This window comes from Candoia aspera, chromosome 7, assembly GCF_035149785.1.
Source record: "Candoia aspera isolate rCanAsp1 chromosome 7, rCanAsp1.hap2, whole genome shotgun sequence".
NCBI classification, from domain to species: Eukaryota; Metazoa; Chordata; class Lepidosauria; order Squamata; family Boidae; genus Candoia; species Candoia aspera.
The window spans coordinates 58,132,933-58,154,395 of record NC_086159.1 but is presented as its reverse complement, the minus strand read 5'-3'; the positions used below and the strand labels follow the sequence as shown (position 1 = coordinate 58,154,395).

The 21,463-nt window shown below is 40.2% G+C and overlaps 1 protein-coding gene across 1 annotated transcript in view; it reads right to left on the bottom strand.

The window, feature by feature from the left end:
* Window positions 1-21,463, bottom strand: part of KCND2 (potassium voltage-gated channel subfamily D member 2) — a 294,928-nt gene that overhangs the window by 1,805 nt on the left and 271,660 nt on the right. The window contains exons 3-5 of the mRNA XM_063309529.1: window positions 4,398-4,493; window positions 2,166-2,261; window positions 28-275 (exon numbers count right to left, since the gene is read on the bottom strand). Coding sequence (XP_063165599.1) covers window positions 28-275; window positions 2,166-2,261; window positions 4,398-4,493 — 440 coding nt within the window. The remainder of the gene's footprint in view (window positions 1-27; window positions 276-2,165; window positions 2,262-4,397; window positions 4,494-21,463) is intronic.

Sequence of the window (21,463 nt, the reverse complement as noted above, 5' to 3'; positions counted from 1 at the left end):
CTAGGAGCTTTTCTACAACTGAAGTACCTGTTTGACAGAGGTGTTCTTTCCATGCACCTGATCTGAATGGTGCTGAGTTCTTGGACACTACTTGGACGGCTGCTGATTATATTGGTGTTTGGGATGCGGAATGTCTTTTTATGTCGTCGGGAACAGCAAGAACTTGTGACTCCTTGTTGAGAAGAGAGAGAAGGACTGTGGCTAGCTTGCCGGTTGACAGTAGAAACTTCCATACAGCTTTCTTCATAGGTTTGTTCATCCACAAACTCATGATTCTGATCCACAGATGTAGGAAGAAAAAACAGCATCAGTGCGCATGGCTACAGTGGCTTATGCAAGCTATTCATATTTCATTGGCAGTACATTTTAACAGTAGTTATAGGCCGCATTTTTTGATTTAGTCTTTGCAAAGCCAATCTTAAGAAGTCAGAGCCCAAATATTCCTGAGTAAAAGTGCATGGCACTTCAGGTTAAACTTTACACAGAATTAGAATGAATGAATTCCCTCCCAAAGTACAACAAAACCCCCTATGCCTACCTAATTGGATTCAAGCAAATCCTTGGATTTGCATTTCTTAAACTTAACACCTAGAGCAACAAAGGCAATCACTGTTCAAATGACATGAGTCTCAGGGATAGCTTCTGATAAGATACATGGAACTGCTATTAAAAATTACCAATATCAATATATTACCTATAATAACACTAATTTAGGCCATCTAGTTCACCCAGTACTGCACTTTGGATCCTGATGCTAGTTTGCCTCCTGATTTGAGATATTGTAGATAACTAAAACAATCAAAGAAAACAATAAATCTGTGCTAACCATGAGTTTGGCTTGATCTCAAAGGTGAGTGGGAGAAAGCGGGAGATGAAAAAAGGAATATTCAAAAGGAAAAACAAGATTCTCCCCCTCTAATTTTCCCTAATAAAATAAAAGAAATCAAAAGGGTCAGAGGTATTTTTTGAAGTGATAGAAAGATGAAATTTAGCAACATGGAGGTATGACCAAGGCTTGGTCACCAGCAGCCCAAGGTTCCACAAAAGAGCAGATGTTATCTTAACATAGGTAGCCACTTGACTCAATTTTGAAGAGCAGATGAAAACCCTAACATTTAAGCCAGCGTTTCTCAACCAGGGTTCTATGGAACCCTAGGGTTCTGCAAGAGGACACTAGGGGTTCCCTGGGTGATCATGATTTATTTAAAAAATTATTTCAAATTCGGGCAACTCCACATTAAAGAGGTAAGTTTCATTCTTTATTTTTAGTTTAAGAACACTGTTAATAAATATATACAGGCCTACGCATGAAACGAATAGAATAATTTTGTAACTTCTGGCCTATATTTGAGCCTGAATGTGCAGGGGTTCCCCGAGGCCTGAAAAATATTGCAAGGGTTCCTCCAGGGTCAGAAGGTTGAGAAAGGCTGACATAAGATAATATAAAAACAAAATAAATGCCCACTATAGATAGGAACTAATGTTCTAATATGCTATATATAAAAGTTAAAAATAGCAGTACAAATATTAAAATTGTACCATTGGATTCAAAATTTCCCTTCCTTCAGTTGAAGGAAACTTTCTCCATGTGGGAAGCTCGTTCTATCAGATGAACAGGGTGTTGAATCCAACTCAACAGCTTGTCAGCAGAACTGGCAGAGAGAGCCTGAGTTATTAGCTCAAAATTCCCCTTCCTGGTGTTACATTCCCAACAGTCAACACAACTGCAGCAATGCCTACACTGATCTATCCTTGGATCTGTTCCCTCCTCGGATCGGTTCTCTTTCTTTTGGCATTTCTTCTTGCTATCAAGACTGGGAATTGGGAAAATGAGCAAGCTACAGCATATATCTTTGACTGCTACACGCTGACTGTTGGTGAAGCTCAATGGCAAAAAGTGTTGGTCACTATAGTTTCCTCTTGGCTGTCCATGTGTAAAAGGAAAAATCACTCCAACGTAAGTTGTATTCCCAAGAGAGCTAGTGAATCACAAATGACTGAATTCATGCCACCAAGATAATGCCAGAATATCTTTTCATGACCTTTTCTTGAATAAGCATGACCAAAGCATGCAGAAGTTATTAAAGTAATAGGACAAAGATCAACCAGCATAATAATTGTTTGTTTTTACAGATCACAAGGAAGCTGTCAGTTTATCATCTTACCGTGGCTTTTTCCAGACAGTGAAGCAGATGGTGGTGCTGGATTTCAAAGGAAGAACCAGATTTGGTAACAAAGGCCTCTTGTTCTTCTCCACATAGCTGTTGACATATTGAATGTTACATTATTCTCATTTGTGAAGGAATGGGCTTTAAAAACAGCCTATCCACTATAATCCTTTATCATGGAAATATTAAATAGCATACACTTTCATTTTTTTCAAATAATCTGATTCAAAGTTCACTTTTAACTAACTTGATCTAAAAGCCAAGACAAGTAAGTAATTGTTCACTGAATGTCGCAACATGACATTGGTCATTTCAAATAAATCCTTAAAAGTTAGTGGTTTTTAGACTAGTGAAGTTTCCCTAGTCTGATGTCCCTCAGATGGGTTGTAGTCAACCTCCATAATTCCATGCCATATGGGAATTAAGAGAGTTGAGGTTCAACAGTTTTGGTAGTCAACCCCCTGGGGAAGTGCAACATTATTGCACTTGTCAGTTTATATCATTATTGCACTTGTCAGTTTATATCAAACAAATGCAGGATGAAACCAATGGTGTGAGCGATCCAGAGAAGAGCAACCATGCTGAGATCTTCTGAAATCAGTGAAAAAGTTGGATGTGATTAATGTCACTGCTATACTGAATAAAATTCTCTTGAATAATCCCAATTAAGTCCACAGTATTTTAATGAATGACAAATAGTAACAGTAAGATGTTAATTCAAAGTATTTATTGAAAACACTCTGCCACAGTTTAAACGTGTGAAGTAATTAGGTCTTGTTTTCCTTTCCTTTTTTCTTTTCTAAGCTGTCTTTACATTTAAATGTACTTGTCAATAAGACTGATTGACTGACTTATTTGAACTTCATTGCTTTAAAAATATTCTAAACTGCATTTCAGCATTATAGGGGAAAAAATCCCACCCAATCAAAACAAAGTCCATATCAGCACTGCCACTGTCTCCCATGATAGCACCTTCTACCTTACAAAGCTTACAGATAATAGTATACGAACAATGAGCAATAAAACATCATTAAATAAATGAGTTCCTCAAGGTGAGGGAAGAACAGAACCACAAGAAAATCATTCCAAAAATTGTGCTATTAAAGGGATTTTTTTTTTAGCTGCTGCTGCTGCAGCAGTTAACTACAGCTCTAATATTTCTTGGGCAGCTTAAGAAACTGGTTCAGTTAACTAGTGTTCACTCTTTTATTTGGATTTCTACCATACTGTGCTCACTAGTCTTTATTATTTCTTGCTCCATGGATATACTGGCATTAACAGAAGATGAAATAAAGGCCAAGAAATTCATTAAGGGGCGATCAAGAGGGAAAGGGAACATGAGACATGTGTCTCCAATATAAGAGAGCTTAGAAGTTGCTTAGTCAAAGTTTGAAGCCTCTTTGAAATCAAAATCAGGTGTGATCTATGGTGGAGGCCAGCACTAAATGTGAATTCTGTGTGTGTGTGTGTGTGTGTGTGTGCGAGCACACACACGGCTGGCTGGCTGGCTGGCTGAGGAATTCTGGGAGTTGAAGTCCACACATCTTAAATTTGCCAAGGTTGAGAAACACTGCTCTATAGTGTACTGGAGTCAGGGAAGAGACCTCAAGGTCAACCACACAAGCGCTACAAAGATGCTGTGAAAGAAACCCTATGCCACTGTGACATCCAGCCATGGGAACTAGAAGTTGTGGCTGCTGACAGAACCTCTACCGGCTCTGAAGACAGGCACTGCCAAAAACTGATAGAAAACGCACAGAATAACACCCACAGCTACTGCAACAACGGACTTCCAGTGCCCCCATTGTGCTAGACACTGCACTTCCAGACTGGGACTGCAGAGCCACCTCCATGTCCATAGATGAACTGCCCAACAGTGTGCCTTCTTTAAACCCGAAGAGCTACCATACATACATGTAGTGCAAGGGGGGCTGCCTTGGGAAGACAATTTCAGACTTATGGGAAGTGCATGACAAACTCACATCCTCCACCATATATTAATTGGTTGACTTTGCAGGTCCCAGAAAGTCGAATGGGCCCCAAGGAAAACCCTCTTGCCTGAACCGGACTTGCAAAACTAAGAGCAATTATTCCTTCTTCTGCCTGAGGGTGACTGTCATGGTAGATTGGAAGGCAGCCTGACATTTTCTGATATGAAACAGACAAAGGATTGCTGGGCTATTATTAAATAAATGGTGTTTCTGGATTTAGAACACAGACGCTCATTACCTGAAGCTGGTTACTGAGGAAGCCATTTCTTTTGCTCTGCATATAAGCATTTGCACTCCCACTCTTTGCTGCACGGATCCTCGCAAGCCGGGCTTTCTGGGGCCAGGGGGAGGAAAGAGAAAGAAGTGTCACTTGTCTTTATAGCTCTCATATTGTTTTCAAAGAAAGATAATACAGCTAATTGAAACGATTTCTCCTGGATACCCAGGCCCTCTAATCACCAAAGGAGCTCTTTCAACTGGCTCTCCAGGTGCAGTGTTTCACATTTCCAATGCGAATGATCAAAAAGCATTCACTTCTCAGCAGGCGTCAGCCGACAAGAACAATGCATGGGCTTTGAGTCCATTTACACCTTTTCACATTAGACATATTATTTCCCCATTTCTACTGTCAAGGTGATCATGTCACCATTGATACCTTGAGGTGAGGAATCCTGCTTTCATATCATTTTATTTACACTATTTCTGAGTCTTCCACTAAAAGCTCCTTCAGAAAAAAAGACAAGAGCAGAAAGACTTGGAGCTGTTTGACTGCTGAGTAGTGTCATATGTGGTGATTCGGAAAAGTCTGATTTGTACAACCCAGTGAGAACGGAACCAGGGACTCTCTGTGTATCTGACTGCTGGGACTGGTAATTATGAAAGCAGTACATACCACAGTCTGGTTTAAGTTACTTTTTTGGATGTACTCCAGAGCAATAAAGAATTTGAACTAAGACTTCTACTTTTGAATCGTCTCCTTTGATTTGCCACTATCAAGGGGGTCTAGTAATTTCCACCTTGAAGCAGTAATAACAATTAAAATTAATACATGGAAAATATGCTCCTTTGTCATTAGGCCAGGAAACACTATGAAGAAGTAAAAGGCCCATGGGCTGAGAAAGTGCAATCTAAGGAAGCCATGCTAAATAAAATTCCCGAGTTCTCCCTTTTTAATACATTTTCTTTTAAAAAACAAAGATTTTAATGCCAAACTGAATTTTATATTAAGGGCTTTTGCATATTGTCTTAGATGCTGAAACCTTATGAAAAAAATCCTTCTAGAACAAATATTGGTACAATTCTAATTAATCTGTGTCCAGTTTGGACCTTCTCTCTTGGGGTCAGAAGGCTTAAGGATTTGGAAATTTGCACATTATATTTCAGTTTACACCATAATGGTAGTAAAAAACTGTTTAAAAGCTGCCATATGATTGGAAAGGCAGGGCATATTCTCAAACAAAAGGTGCTTTCTTGGATTACCCCCATCACTTGACAAGGAACACTTGAATACATTGATGCATCAATGGGATAGAGTTTTAAATAATATACTTGTTGTTCCTAAGATGCAACAAAAGATTCTTTACCAAATGTACTGGATGCTTCAGAAGATGCTTAGTGAACTTCATTATGTTAGAAGCATCAAGTGGTGCAGAGGACATTGATACACATTCTCTTGGCCTTTCCCTGGATTTAGAGATATAATGATTCATTACACACATTTTCATCTTCGGCTAGTTCATTGATATTACAATCTGAATTAGTCTTGCTATCAGTAATTAAACTGTCTGAAATATTAGATATGTTGGTATCCTAGAATGGGCTTAGAGTTTTAGAAAAGCCCATATTAGAAGAGAAATGAGTTTTAGTAATCTCCAAATTTTTCTTAAGCTCAGATTTCTATTGGAATTCTATTGATTTTCTGAATTTCTTAGCCCCATGCAGCAAACTCCCTATTCTCCTCCCAAATCCTGTAAGATACCAATACTCCAATTCTTTTTATTTCGGTGGACAGTAGCAGGGATGAGTATAGAAAGAGGTTTGATTCTTTCCCCCTTCCATAGCTATCACATTGGTCCTTTGGATTTAAAGTACTCGAGACTATGAAGATAGTCCCGAAAAAGAATAGAAAGCCCAAAATCCACCATGTTTTTTCTCTTACTATTCTGCTGCACCAAGGCAATGACAAGGGAGTGGAAAAGAAGGGAGAGATATTCTCACCTTTCTTGTAACGATTAACTTGGCCATGGGAGCAGGACAGGACATCGCTTTCTTATCAACGATGGAAGGAGAGCACGAAGGATTCTAATAATTACCAAGTCATTTCAAACTGAGATGGAAAACATTTTCCCATATCTAACCCTATTTTTTAAAAAGATATTATTAATCCCATACTCATTATTAAATCTGGTAATTATTAAGAATCTCCCCCCCCCCCCAATGATCTTAGGTAAAGGTTTCCCTTGACATTAAGTCCAGTCGTGTCCAACTCTAGGGGGTGGTGCTCATCTCCGTTTCAAAGCCGAAGAGCCGGCGTTTGTCCGTAGACACTTCCGTGGTCATGTGGCCAGCATGACTACACGGAACACCGTTTCCTGCCAGCCGAAGCGATACCTATTAATCTACTCACATTTGCATGTTTTTGAACTGCTAGGTTGGCAGGAGCTGGGACTAGCAAGAGGAGCTCACCCTGTCATGCGGATTCAAACCGCCGACCTTCGAATTGGCAAGCTCAGTAGCTCAGTGGTTTAACCCACAGCGCCACCATGTCTCTTCCCAATTATCTTAGTATACATGTTTTTGCAATTTCACTTTGCAAAGTAAAATTGCAAAAGGCAGACCCAATTTTGGACTTTAACGAATAAAGGCCATGGGCAAATAACTTATTTCTTCCAAATCCTAGATGGCAAATCTCCTTTCAAACTGATTTTTTAAAGCACAAAAACATAATAACCAAGGGTCATTCTTGCTGGAGCTGTTGCCTGAGTGAGGGACCAAATGTTGTTCAGAGCCAAGATCTAAGCAGGTGTCATCTCCTTCTAAGGAAGCTAAATCAATGGGAAGATTCAGGCAACTTAATGGACTTGGATCACCAGACCTAAGCATCTGTCTGGGCCTTTTGCTACATGAATTCTGAGAGTTTATTGGAAGATAGCTTTAGTGAGGCCCCTTAGATGAGGTAAGTTTTAGGATATGGCATTCCTGGGTCCCCACTATACTAAGGTCTGTGTTGCATTATGCTCCAAAAGAAATCTCAGTGAGATGTAGTACTGCTAGATTCCTCCTTATATCATTATATCAATTCCCAGATTTTATGGAAGCTATAGATAAAATGCAAGTTAAATTAATTTTAAATGAGAATTCAAAAATCAATGAATGCTGGCAAGTCTTTGATCTTCTGAACAACATGCGTCATTTCAGGTGCTTTGCCAGAGACGTTACCAAAGCTACAAAGTCTCAAGCAGCTTGCAACTTCAGGAAAAAATAACAAAAAGGCAGAAGAAAGAACTAGCAGGGTATATTTTGGCAGCAGCTGTATATTATACTCTTCCCAAACAGCAACAAGTCTATATTTCGGGTGGGTTGGGAATGCAATTTTAAGGTTGGACGTTTGTCCCCCTTCCCTTGCTGGCACAGCATGTGAACAAGAGTAATTTAGAAGGCAAGGAAAGTAATAATAAGGTGAACAAAGAAGACAGCACAAAGTTTGAAGTAAAAAAAAATGCTCCAGCTTCTAAAATCTGTAAATTGAACAGCAGGATTCAACATTGAAGATCACAAGCTCCATTAGAAAGGGTCATTTTCTTGGGATCAAAACAAGGGCAAGCAATAGAACAGCATCTTCCTGGTTTCCTGAAATGTGAAAAGTTGTTAAGTTTTGCTAGTCATTTTTATAGCAAAATCCCTGCGCAGGATGCAGCTATTCTGAATTTGTTCTCCATTTCAGGCCAGATGCTTTTGAAGTCAAACAGAGATATACTTCCAAGCTTTCACTTTAGAATAATTCAGGATGTAAGATGAAAACCATTAATTGAAATATTTTTTTCAAGGTTTGAAAGTATTTTTAAGAAGTAATTAATTTGAATTTGTCAATGACATTTATTTCCTATAAAATTTTCCATTCAGGTTTACAAAAATAGCCCACAATGTCATTCTCTTTAATGAATAGCCTAAGATGTCTCAATTGGTTCCTATGGTCAAAATTTCTCTGTTATGGGTGGTACAGAATTAAAGGAAATCATACCAGCTTAGTTCTCTAATTCAGTGGATCCACAGAAGAATATAATTTTGTTTAGGCAAGGAGTGGGAAATGCCACAAATCCCTTCTAAACTGAATGTCAGAAAAGTGGCTGCTGAACTCCTGAGAATTAGTTTACGGAGCACCTGCACTGCAGAGTTTCAAGGTACCTCCATCTAAAGGTTGCCACTCAAGGGATTATAGGCTTAAATTATACTGAGCTGGTTATAACCTAGGTGGACCACATGCTAATAATGGAAAGAATTGTGGCTTAATGTACGAGGACATGTTCTGAGCTTAGTTTCCAGAAGCTCCTGAAAGGGTTGGAGATTTTTCAGCCTGAAACCCAAGAAGCAATTACCTAGTCTCAAGTAAACCAATGTTTTTACTCAGGGAAAAGTACAGTACCTTTCTGTTCAAGTTACTTGCTGTTGATGCTGCTGCTGATTGGCAGTACAGAGTACCTGCCAATTGCTATAGTTAGTCTGGTGATACATCTGCCCTGAGTTTTAAGTTATGCTCAAAGGCTTTGGCAACAGGAACAGGAAAAGGATCTAGTTGGTTTAGGGAGAGGCAATTGCTAGAAAAACCTACTGTAAACTTACAGAGACGTAGCATCTGGTTGTAGGCTTTTATTGATAAAAGTGGCTTTTGTTGATGGCAAGAAAGGTCCATTTTCTCCGTGGATCTCCCACATACAGTATTCTCAGCTAGGAGTACTGCAACATGCTCTACATGTGGATGCCCTTGAAAACCATCCAGAAACTACAGTTGGTCCAGAATGCTGTAGCACGTGTCGTTATGGGTGCAGCTTGTTATGTTCATGTAATACCTCTATTCTGCAAGCTGCACAGGTTATCACTTTTAAAGCCCTACATGACATAGGATGGGATTACTAGTGGAACTGCCTTTTTTCAAGAATGTCTGCTTGCCTCACTTGCTCCCACAGGCAGGGCACACCTCAGATACCCTCTTTTAGATCTTGTCACTTTATGGGACCTAGGAAGTGCCTATTTGGTGGTCACCCTTCTCTGGAATGATCTCCCCCTGCCCCCCACCCCCTGATATATGACAGGCCCCAACTCTGCTTGCCTTTAGGAAAGCTGTTAAGACTTAGCTTTTCCCCTAGGCATTTGGGACCAATTGAGTGGAATCCCCTTTTGGTTCTTTTTATTATGGTGCTGGTCACCATTTTATATTGTTTTACTTTCATTTTCATATATTGTGTAAGTTTTAAGGCTATGTGGTTGATTTTTGGTTTGTTTTTTGTCGTTGTATACCACCCTCAGTCACACCGCTGAGCTGGGCAGCCTTATAAATCCAGTAATAAATAAACAAATGAATACTTTCAAAATCTGTTCTGTAGTGTTTCTAAACCTCTGAATCAGATTCTGTATGTATAGGGAGCTGCAAGGGAAAGGAGAGGAAGAGAAAGTTGCACTTCACTTGTGGAAACCCATGTTTAACTCCACTACTAGTGTTTATATCACATGAAGCAATAATTCAATTCTAATTAACTCCGGGTGGGCAGTATTAGGTCTAGTTCTGGGTACCACAATTCAAGAAGGGACAAACTGGAATAAGTCCAGAGGAGAGTAACTAGTTTATTGAGAGATCTGAAAATTATGTCCTTTGAGAAACAATTAAAAGAGCTGGTATGCTTAGTTTGGAGAAAGCTGAGCAATAGCAGTTTTCAATTATCTTGTGGGCTGATGGAGCAGACCTCCTGGATGTTGCTCCAGAGATCAGGACTAAAACCACTGATGATAAATTGCAAAGAAATTGGCTAAACTCTAGGTAAACTTTCTAAGTTTTTTCAATTCTGAACCAATTGAGACATGTAAGGATTCAGTTCTGAAAACCTTAACTGATTCATTTATTTAAGCAAAGATTAGATGATTATCTATCATGAATGCTATAGTTGCACCCTGCAACTACCTAGAGCTTAATGACCTCCAAGCCTATGAATCTATAAAAACTTTTCACTGTACATACAATCCAATATAAGGTGTGGCAAGACATTTTGGTGTTTGAGGTATTACCTGTCTTGTAATTTATTCATTCTTTCTCTGTCTTTCAGTGTGAACACAAACACAAACACACAGACACACACACACACCACTTCATACTGATATTGAGAAACATTCAAAAGCATCTCCTATTTCATAATAAGCTCTACCCACCTATTTATACTTAACCCATTGCTAACTTGAGACATTAATTATAAGACTTGTCTTACCAGACAACACACTGGGTAAGTTTTTGACAGCTGGATATTTTACTGAATTTCTATTTATTTATAGAATTTCTGGGCTGCCTAACCGCAAAACAACTCTGGGTGGTTTTTCAAGCTAGAAACAAATAATATTATATAAAAACAACCATCATCAGAGGAACAACATGATTTCCAACCACATCATGCCCAACTCAAACACCCTAATCCAAGGCCTGGGGAAAAAAAATACAGCTGTTAAAAATCTGTGAGGGTGCTCTTTCAGTGCTGGGTGCTGGGACAGAGAAGGCCTGCTTCCTGGTCCTGCTAGATGGTATTGCTTAATTGATTGGACCTGAAGCAAGCCAACTCTGTCAGAATGCACAGGACAGTCTGCCACAACAGAATATAGATGGTCCCTGAAACAGCTAGTTCCTATATCATGTAGGGCTTGTCCAAATCAGGGGGTTTGGCTTCAACCTCTCTCTCCCTGCCAAAACGAGCTGGAATCAGCCATATAAGAAAAGACAACCACAGTAATACTGTGTCATCCACTATCATTTTCACTCCCCAGAGCTGGTCCAGAAGGACGCCATAGTTGATGGTATCAAAAGCCGCTTAGAGATCTAGAAGGGCAAAGATGGTTGCACATCCCCAACCTATCTCTTCTATAGGTAATCAACAAGTGCAACCAATGCTGTCTTAGTACTTTGTCTGAACCTGAAACCTAACTGGAAAGATTTCTTCTTCCATCCAGGGTATTGTCAACCTTTTCAACAACCTTTCCTAAAAAGGGAAAGTTAGAGACTGAAGGAAAATTAACCAGAACAGTTGGTCCAGTGATCAGCTTTAGATGAGCTTGTATTATTACGTATTTAATGTACAGTAGTTGGGATTTTCACAGGGGCATCCATGGGTGAGTCAAAATTTGCAAGATGGGGGCACGGTGTTATAATCAACAACCTAACCCTTTTGAACATGTGTGCGCCTCTATCCCCATACAAAAAGGGTAGGGTTTTGATCACCATACCATAGAACTACAGTGGCAGACCAATGACATCACACAAGAGGACGTGATTCAATCTGGGAAGATCTTTTGTTTCCTTTTGTTTTTGTTTGTAAACCTTTATGTGTATGTAAAGCAAATCTGAAAGCTTACACACCTTTTCCTTATTTCCTGCCTGAGAAATGATAGAAAATTGCATCTCTCTGATTTGGTGGTTTGCTAGTGAAGTTTAGAAATGTGATTCGGGGGCCCTGGGGCCATAAAACAGGATTTATCAACCATGTGCCATCTATATAAAGCCACAACTGGGGGGCCAAGCAGAGCAGATGCCCCAGGCGCCACGCTGGGGTGTGTGTGTGCCAAAATGACAAAACAGTATTTGTATACTGAATGTTTTATTAATTTAATGTAAAATAGAATAATAAAACTTGCTAACACCTCCCTCACCAACCCATGGGGTGGCGCAGAATCCATGTTTGCCCCAGGTGACACAGACCCTAGTTGCGGGCCTGCATCTATAAGCTGCAGATTGCCTGCTCCTGCATTAAAAAGTGTGTATATGTCTATATGTAAAATCAAATAGAAAGAAAACCACATTATTTTCTAATAGACCCTCTAGTGCTTTATGGTAGAAAGCCCTGAGCAATATGAAACCTTTGCAATGCAGTATTAGTGGCAGGTGCAATCCGTGGGCAATTTGCTCTGTTCTAAGCAGCATTCCAAACAAATTCATGCTCAGTAAATATCACTTAGTTGCTTTTGAAATTATTCCTCCTGTCATTTTTTTTGGGTGCTGCCACTACCCAACTAATCATAGCACAGGCTGCCAAATTGGACTTACCAGTTACCGTTCATATTCAGCTGCTTTTGACAGAATTCACTGGGGTAATTTAATATGTTTAGTCCCCAAGAATTGCCAGCTGGAGAATGGGTGGTTTTGGTATGCCATCTGAGAATGAAAAGAACTTTATTTTTTCCTCATTAGCATCTGTCACCTTAGTCTTTTGTCAGGGGCATTGAAAGAGACAGCTTTGATGCAACATGCTTTTTCCAGGCAGAGGTGTGTGTGTGTATGTGTGTGGTTTCATGCAAAATCAGAACATGGAATGGAAGTACTACTGGACAAACCATCTCTCTTTGCTACGATGTTCTCCCTTAATTAGAAGAATGCTGACACTGTTGTTTATTCGTTCAGTCGCTTCCGACTCTTCGTGACTTCATGGACCACCCACGCCAGAGCTTCCTGTCGGTCATCAACACCCCCAGCTCCCCCAGGGACGAGTCCATCACCTCTAGAATATCATCCATCCATCTTGCCCTTGGTCGGCTCCTCTTCCTTTTGCCCTCCACTCTCCCTAGCATCAGCATCTTCTCCAGGGTGTCCTGTCTTCTCATTATGTGGCCAAAGTATTTCAGTTTTGCCTTTAATATCATTCCCTCAAGTGAGCAGTCTGGCTTGATTTCCTGGAGGATGGACTGGTTTGATCTTCTTGCAGTCCAAGACACTCTCAGAATTTTCCTCCAACACCACAGTTCAAAAGCATCGATCTTCCTTCGCTCAGCCTTCCTTATGGTCCAGCTCTCGCAGCCATATGCTACTACGGGGAACACCATTGCTTTAACTATGCGGGCCTTTGTTGTCAGTGTGATGTCTCTGCTCTTAACTATTTTATCGAGATTTGTCATTGCTCTTCTCCCAAGGATTAAGTGTCTTCTGATTTCCTGACTGCAGTCAGCATCTGCAGTAATCTTTGCACCTAGGAATACAAAGTCTTTCACTGCTTCTACATTTTCTCCCTCTATTTGCCAGTTATCAATCAAGCTGGTTGCCATAATCTTGGTTTTTTTGAGGTTTAGCTGCAAGCCAGCTTTTGCACTTTCTTCTTTCACCTTCATCATAAGGCTCCTCAGTTCCTCTTCGCTTTCAGCCATCAAAGTGGTATCATCTGCATATCTCAGATTGTTAATGTTTCTTCCAGAGATTTTAACTCCAGCCTTGGATTCCTCAAGCCCAGCTTGTCGCATGATGTGTTCTGCATACAAGTTGAATAGGTAGGGTGAGAGTATACAGCCCTGCCGTACTCCTTTCCCAATCTTAAACCAGTCCGTTGTTCCATGGCCAGTTCTTACTGTTGCTACTTGGTCGTTATACAGATTCTTCAGGAGGCATACAAGATGACTTGGTATCCCCATACCGCTAAGAACTTGCCACAATTTGTTATGGTCCACACAGTCAAAGGCTTTAGAATAGTCAATAAAACAGAAATAGATGCTTTTCTGAAACTCCCTGGCTTTTTCCATTATCCAGCGGATATTGGCAATTTGGTCTCTAGTTCCTCTGCCTTTTCTAAAGCCAGCTTGTACATCTGGCAATTCTCGCTCCATGAACTGCTGAAGTCTACCTTGCAGGATCTTGAGCATTACCTTACTGGCATGTGAAATGAGTGCCACTGTTCGATAGTTTGAACATTCTTTAGTGTTCCCCTTTTTTGGTGGGGATATAAGTTGATTTTTTCCAATCTGATGGCCATTCTTGTGTTTTCCAAATTTGCTGGCATATAGCATGCATTACCTTGACAGCATCATCTTGCAAGATTTTGAACAGTTCAGCTGGGATGCCGTCGTCTCCTGCTGCCTTCTTATTAGCAATGCTTCTTAAGGCCCATTCAACCTCACTCTTCAGGATGTCTGGCTCTAGCTCACTGACCACACCGTCAAAGCTATCCCTGATATTGTTATCCTTCCTATACAGGTCTTCTGTATATTCTTGCCACCTTTTCTTGATCTCTTCTTCTTCTGTTAGGTCCTTGCCATCTTTGTTTTTGATCATACCCATTTTTGCCTGGAATTTACCTCCAATGTTTTTAATTTTCTGGAAGAGGTCTCTTGTCCTTCCTATTCTATTGCCTTCTTCCACTTCCGCGCATTGCTTGTTTAAAAATAATTCCTTATCTCTTCTGGCTAACCTTAGGAATTTTGCATTTAATTGGGCATATGTCCCCCTGTCACTGTTGCCTTTTGCTTTCCTTCTTTCTTGGGCTACTTCTAGTGTCTCAGCAGCAGACAGCCATTTTGCCTTCTTGGTTTTCTCTTTCTTTGGGATGTATTTTGTTGCCGCCTCCTGAACAATGCTGCGAACTTCTGTCCAGAGTTCTTCCGGGACCCTATCTACTAAGTCCAGTCCCTTAAATCTATTCTTCACCTCCACTGCATATACCTTAGGAATATTAGTGAGCTCATATCTAGCTGATCTGTGGGTCTTCCCTAATCTCTTTAGTCTGATCCTAAATTGTGCAAGAAGAAGTTCGTGATTGGAACTACAGTCAGCTCCAGGTCTTGTTTTTACGGACTGTACAGATGTCCGCCACCTTTGGCTGCAAAGGATGTAGTCAATCTGATTTCGGTGTTGTCCATCTGGTGAAGTCCATGTATAAAGCCGTCTCTTAGGTTGTTGGAAGAGAGTGTTTGTTATGCAGAGTGAATTGTCTTGGCAAAATTCTATCAGCCTATGTCCTGCTTTGTTTTGTTCTCCCAGGCCATACTTATCTGTAATTCCAGGTGTCATTTGACTGCCCACCTTAGCATTCCAGTCTCCTGTGATGAAAATAACATCTCTTTTAGGCGTGTTGTCCAGTAGGTGCTGCAGATCCTCATAGAACCGCTCTACTTCAGCTTCTTCAGCATCTGTGGTTGGGGCGTATATTTGGATTACTGTGATGTTAGATGGCTTGCCCTGAATTCGAATTGAGATCATTCTGTCATTTTTTGGATTGTATCCAAGCACTGCTTTAGCCACTTTACTATTAATTATGAAGGCTACTCCATTTCTTCTGTGGTCCTCTTGTCCACAGTAGTACATCTGGTGGTCATTTGATGTGAAGTGGCCCATTCCAGTCTTCAGTTCACTGATGCCCAAAATGTCTATCTTTAATCTTGACATCTCACCAATAACCACATCCAATTTGCCCTGGCTCATAGATCTTACATTCCAGGTTCCAATGGTGTCTTGATCCTTAGAACATCGGATTCGCCGTTCACCACCAGCACCGTCGGCCGCTAGCCGTCCTTTCGGCTTTGAGCTAGCTGCGTCCTCACGTCTGGGGCTAGTTGAACTCATCCTCTGTTCCTCCCCAGTAGCATTTTGACCATCTTCTGACCTGGGGGTCTCATCTTCCGATGGTATACCGACATATCTCTGGTTGTACTGATCCATTGAGTTTTCACGGCAAGAACACTGGGGTGGGTTGCCATTACCTTCCCCAGGGATCACATTTAGTCTGACCTCTCTGTCATGACCTTCCTGTCTTGGGTGGCCCTTCACGGTTTAGCTCATGGCATCATTGAGGTGCTCAAGCTCCAGCACCACGACAAGGTAACGATCCTTTGCTTAAGGCTGACACTGTATAAGGGGGCTAATCTGATTTATTCTGGAGGAAAGGCAGAGAAAATTCTAAGATTTTGTACCTTTGATCATACAAAGAATGCCAGCACTAACTTCTCTTTAAAAGAGAAACACAGTTCTTCCATAGAGCAATCTCTGATATTTCTACTTTAATTGTGTCTGTGAAGTTGGACCTGTTGCTAAGGATTGCCATGCAGTTATATTTACTTGGATGCCAGACTCAAAGCATGTAAGCCCACATATGTTGGGCTTTGCTATTTTTTCAGCTTGGAAAAAAGGCAAAATGATGCCTTGGGTAAATTCCTCAGCAATGTGCAGTTGGAATGTGGAAATAGGAAAATTCTGATCTTTTTTTGGACCTTGTCTGATTGGATTCTATGTTATCTCCTTCTGTCATATTTTATTGCACTTACAGAACTTGAAGTCTGAGCTTGGGTGCACAATTTTCTAAGACATACTGAATTTTAAAATTCTTTAAAGTTTGTTATGGGAGGTAGGTGTTAAGTAGCAAGCATAAATATATTTCTTAGCTTCTTAAAATGGGAATATCTGCTGTCTGTGAAAATCTCCACCCCCACTCCCCTTTTAAGCCCTGAGTTCATTATTGGAACTTTTTCTAAGTTCTAGATGATAGTGTTCTACCAAATGGGAATGGATGTTTCGCATCATCAACCCCAGATCTTTTTTTTAAAAAGCCATTCATTCAATACACTTATCATTGTACCCATCTGCTGTTGGTACATTTTTTTTTTCTTATTTGAAATGAAACTTAAAGTGTGTATGGGTGACCAGGAGTTTGGGTTTCTCAAATGGATTCAAGGAAAACCAATAAACTGACAATTCATTTGAACTTTATTAGTAAGTCACAGACCTTCAAGTTCCCTACCTCCCTGCCAAAACTTCCAATTACTTGATTACTTATAAAATGGAAGAGAAGGAAAAATGGCCTCCTGGCAAAGGAATTCAAATAATTTTTAATTTTCAGTTTTTGAAAACATGAGATTTTAAAAAAAATGGCTATGAAGATATATGTTGGTTCTTAGGGTGACAAGGGTTAAAGTGGCTGTTAGGTAAAGGTAAAGGTTTCCCTTGACATTAAGTCCAGTCGTGTCTGACTCTAGGGGGCGGTGCTCATCTCCGTTTCAAAGCCGAAGAGCTGGCGTTTGTCCGTAGACACTTCCATGGTCGTGTGGCCGGCATGACTGAATGGAACGCCGTTACCTGCCCGCCGAAGCGGTACCTACTCATCTACTCACATTTGCATGTTTTCGAACTACTAGGTTGGCAGGAGCTGGGACTAGCAATGGGAGCTCACCCCGTCAGCCGGATTTGAACTGCTGACCTTCCGATTGGCAAGCTCAGCAGCTCAGCGGTTTATCCCGCAGTGCCACCACATCCCAACAAGGGTTAAAGCGGCTGTTACTGACATCATAAATGTCACTGCAGTTAATGACCAGAATTCCACAAATAGACAACAAAATGAACAGAGAATGCAAAGAAAAAAATAAAAGCAGGGACAGCTATACCATAAAGGTGCTCAAATTGTGACAACTTCTACAAACAATAAAGCAGAATTTTGCTGTGTTAAAGAAATAAAATCATACTGGCCAGGCAGCAATAAATGTATATAAAAAGGGCCTATGGCTGCAGACCCTCCCCAATATGTGAAAAAGGCCACCTTTTGCTGTTAGACTGTACAACTGAAAGAAAAAAAATAAAAAAATCTCCAACTCATTTATATAGATATATTTTGGTTCTAAAGGGAAAATACTTCATTTGCTGGTAGTACTGTTTTTAAAAGCTTGTTAATGAAAACTCTGCAAGATTTGGGATTGGGAAAAATATTTACTTCTGGGTCAGGCATTGGAAAATTATTGTTGGTAATTTCCTTTCAGTTTGCACTCAGCACAGTCCCAGTCAATCCCTACATTCAGATAAGAGCAAGCCACTCAGTTCAGCCAGCAAAAGGTAGAGTTTGATGCTTCTTAGCTAAACATCAAAAATATTTAACTGGCAAAAATGGGACAAAAAGCAGGCAAAAGCAAGGGAAGGAACATGAACAACAAGCAAGGGATGAAAGAGCAGAGGAGAATGAATTATCACAAGGAGACGATTGTTTGTTTATTTATTTATTTATGGCCCAAGACCAATATTTAGCCGAATATTTAAACACATCAAATAAAAAGCAATGACACAAAATAAATTAAAGAAAAAAACGTATACAGAAAAGCCCAAAGCAATTAGTGGTGTCAGTGAGGCAAGCCATGGCTATTATTAAAAATTTGCCAATCTTATTGGAAATAACTGAAATTGGATTGCCTAAGTTCCTTTCAATCAGTGTCATGAGTTCTACCCTCCTCTTACTGTATAGAGGGCACGCTAGCAGTACTTGTGAAACAGTTTAGGCTTCTATATCAGAACATATACAAGTGCAATTTTCGTAGGGTAACTGATGTATCTGCCAGTCATCAATCTACATTATATCTATATATCTATCCTTCCTGATCTCAAAAGGCAGATAACTTTCCAGAGCCACTGGAAAGAGTACTATTTATTGAGAATGCCTGTAACAACAGAATCTTGTAAGCCTGATTGTGCTGTTCCTCCAACTCCTCCTCCCCCTCCTCCTCCTCCTCCTCCTCCCCCTCCTCCTCCTCCTCCTCCTCCCCCTCCTCCTCCTCCTCCTCCTCCTCCTCCAACTCCTCCTCCCCCTCCTCCTCCTCCTCCTCCTCCCCCTCCTCCTCCTCCTCCTCCTCCTCCTCCTCCTCCTCCTCCTCCTCATAGTTCAGTGAATTAGGGAGGTGTCTGTCTGAACTGCTTCCAGATGTTATCAGGACATTCTAGACTTAAAAAATGTTTCGCCGTTTTGCCTAGGCAACAGCTCCTGCATATCTCCATCCAGATCATCTTCCTTACTCCCTACAATAACCGTAGCAAAACTGAGATGGAAAGTAGGATGCCATGCAATCCCTCCTCTGTTCTGCAGAATGGAAGAAACCATTTGGAAACAGGGATGATGCATCTAACAGTTTAACACACCCTAACAATATGAATCTTAATGCAGTTGTGTGCACACACATACCCATCACACTTTTCCCTTTGCAAATAAATGTTATGCAAAGGGCAGAAACAAAGAAATAGCATGCTGGAAAAAAATCTTTTGGTAAGAGAAAGGAAAGGGAAAGATGGATGAGGAAATCACGTGCACTATGGAATAGCTTACCCCCTAATTCATGCTTTCTGACCTACAATTTAGCCTTTTCATTCATTATAAACTTATACTTTCACTTCTAGTATGTAACCATCAACTCCACACCACAATTAGGCCACCTTTCTTTAGTTCTATTATCCTCTTCTCCTTTCTCTTATTTTCACACATATAAAACCTTCTTTTTCTTATTTCACTCATCAATTCTTTTTTTAAACATTTACTCCTTTTATATCCCATGGACATCCATCCATCCATCCATCCTTCCATCCATTTATATAGCCAAATATATAAATATAAATATAATATATAGCATCTGTGTATATAAAACATTTATGATCAATACCAGATGGCCTATAGATCATTCAAGGATTTCACATAATGTTTGTCACAAAGAAAAAATGTAGACTAAATGTAGACTAGCTTCAGTTACACCCACATTATACGCAAATTCCCTGAAAATACTGTAGTTATAGGACTCATCAGTTTTGATCCTTCTTGGCCTCAAATGTGACCAAAGCCCAGTTATGACCCAAGCAGTCTCACAATAATCTATGTAAGCTTGCATTTCTAAACTTGAAACTATCATGAAAGCAGACATATTGTTGCTCACATCCCAACTGGGATGTCCATATAATGTATTCATACACTCAGGATACTTGTGATTAATCTTAGTATCTTAGTTAACAATGCTTCGTAGCTTGGAATACAAAAATTGAAAAAATAATTCAATTTTCAAGACTGCCCTACCCATCAAGAATATATAGTCATGGAAAACTAAAAACAAAACAAAAACAAATCAAAGCGGGGAGCTTGACTGAGGGCAAGGCTAGCCTCCCTTTTCTAGCATAGCATTCTTCTTGAAAAATCACAGCAATTGAGCTAAAATAAAAATCAAGTCTCCTTCGAGACAAACTCAACTCGTACTGCTTCATAGACATGTCCATATAGTTCTCTTTGCCATAATATAGAACTGATCACCATTGTTGCCTCTGGGATTTTCTTAAATTTCTAGTCTAGTCTATTGCCCCGGGGGTTCCCTGGTAAGTATTAACTAATTGGACTGTGCTTAGTTTTTTGAGATCAGCACTGGGAATGTACATTACTCATAGTGTGAAGGTCAGGTCAGCTGCCTAGCTAAAGCAAGCAGGCATCTATATTTGGCATTAGTGATACACTGGAGGCGAATGATTGCTTTAGTGACAACAGCAAAGATATATTTCCTACTGCATGGAAGAAGTCAATGGTAAACCAGTCTTGATTTTACAAAGAAAACCACACAGATAGGCACTATAAAGTGAGTGATGATATAGTGCTGCATGATGGGTCTTTTACATCTGATGGCACTCAACATTCGCCTAAGGAAAAGCTGAGGATTTTCTGGAGTACCAACGGGGTTTATGATGTGGCTAGATTAAAGCTTCTGGGGCATCTGGTCACTGATGTAGGAAAAGAAAATCCAAAGCTGCAAAGACAGAATTATAGTAGGAACATGGAATGTAAGAAGCATGAACATGGGAAAACTCAACACAGTGAAAGTTGAAATGAATCAACTACGCATTGGTATCTTAGGCATCAGCGAATTGAGATAGATTGGAATTGGACACTTTCAGTCAGAAAATTACATTATTTATTACTCAGGATATCAAAAATGAAGAAGGAATAGCATTGCTTTCATATAACTAGAACATTGGACTACAGTGCAGTCAATGACAGAATATCAAGTAGGTAAGCTAAAGGACCCCAATGGACAGATAGTCTCTGATTCAAAGAAGATCAAAGAAAGATGGAAGAAGGGTTCTGAAGTTCTATACAGTAGAGATATCAACAACCGAGATACCTGCGAGAGGATTCCAGTTAAGTTATGGTACAAATCACAGACACAACTGGCTTTCTCGCCAGTCTCCAACACACTCTCCTTTCCCTCTTCCACCCACATCCACACCCTGTGCCCTCAGTGTTTCCCTTTAATCTCCCTGCGGTACAGGCGTGGTTCTTTGTTTTCTTAAGGTCCCAGGGAACAATCCATAAGGAAGGAAAACAGTTCATAAGGATGGAAAACTCAGGTCGGCAACGTTGAGTCTTTCCTTCCACAATACCCTAGAAGATATACCCTACGTAAAAGAACCTCTAGTACTAGAAGATGGTTAGATCAGCACTCCAAAGTGGAAGGATACAGGGATTGATGGAGTAACTACCAAAAATATGGTAAGCAACAGATGAAGAATCAGTAAAGGTTCTA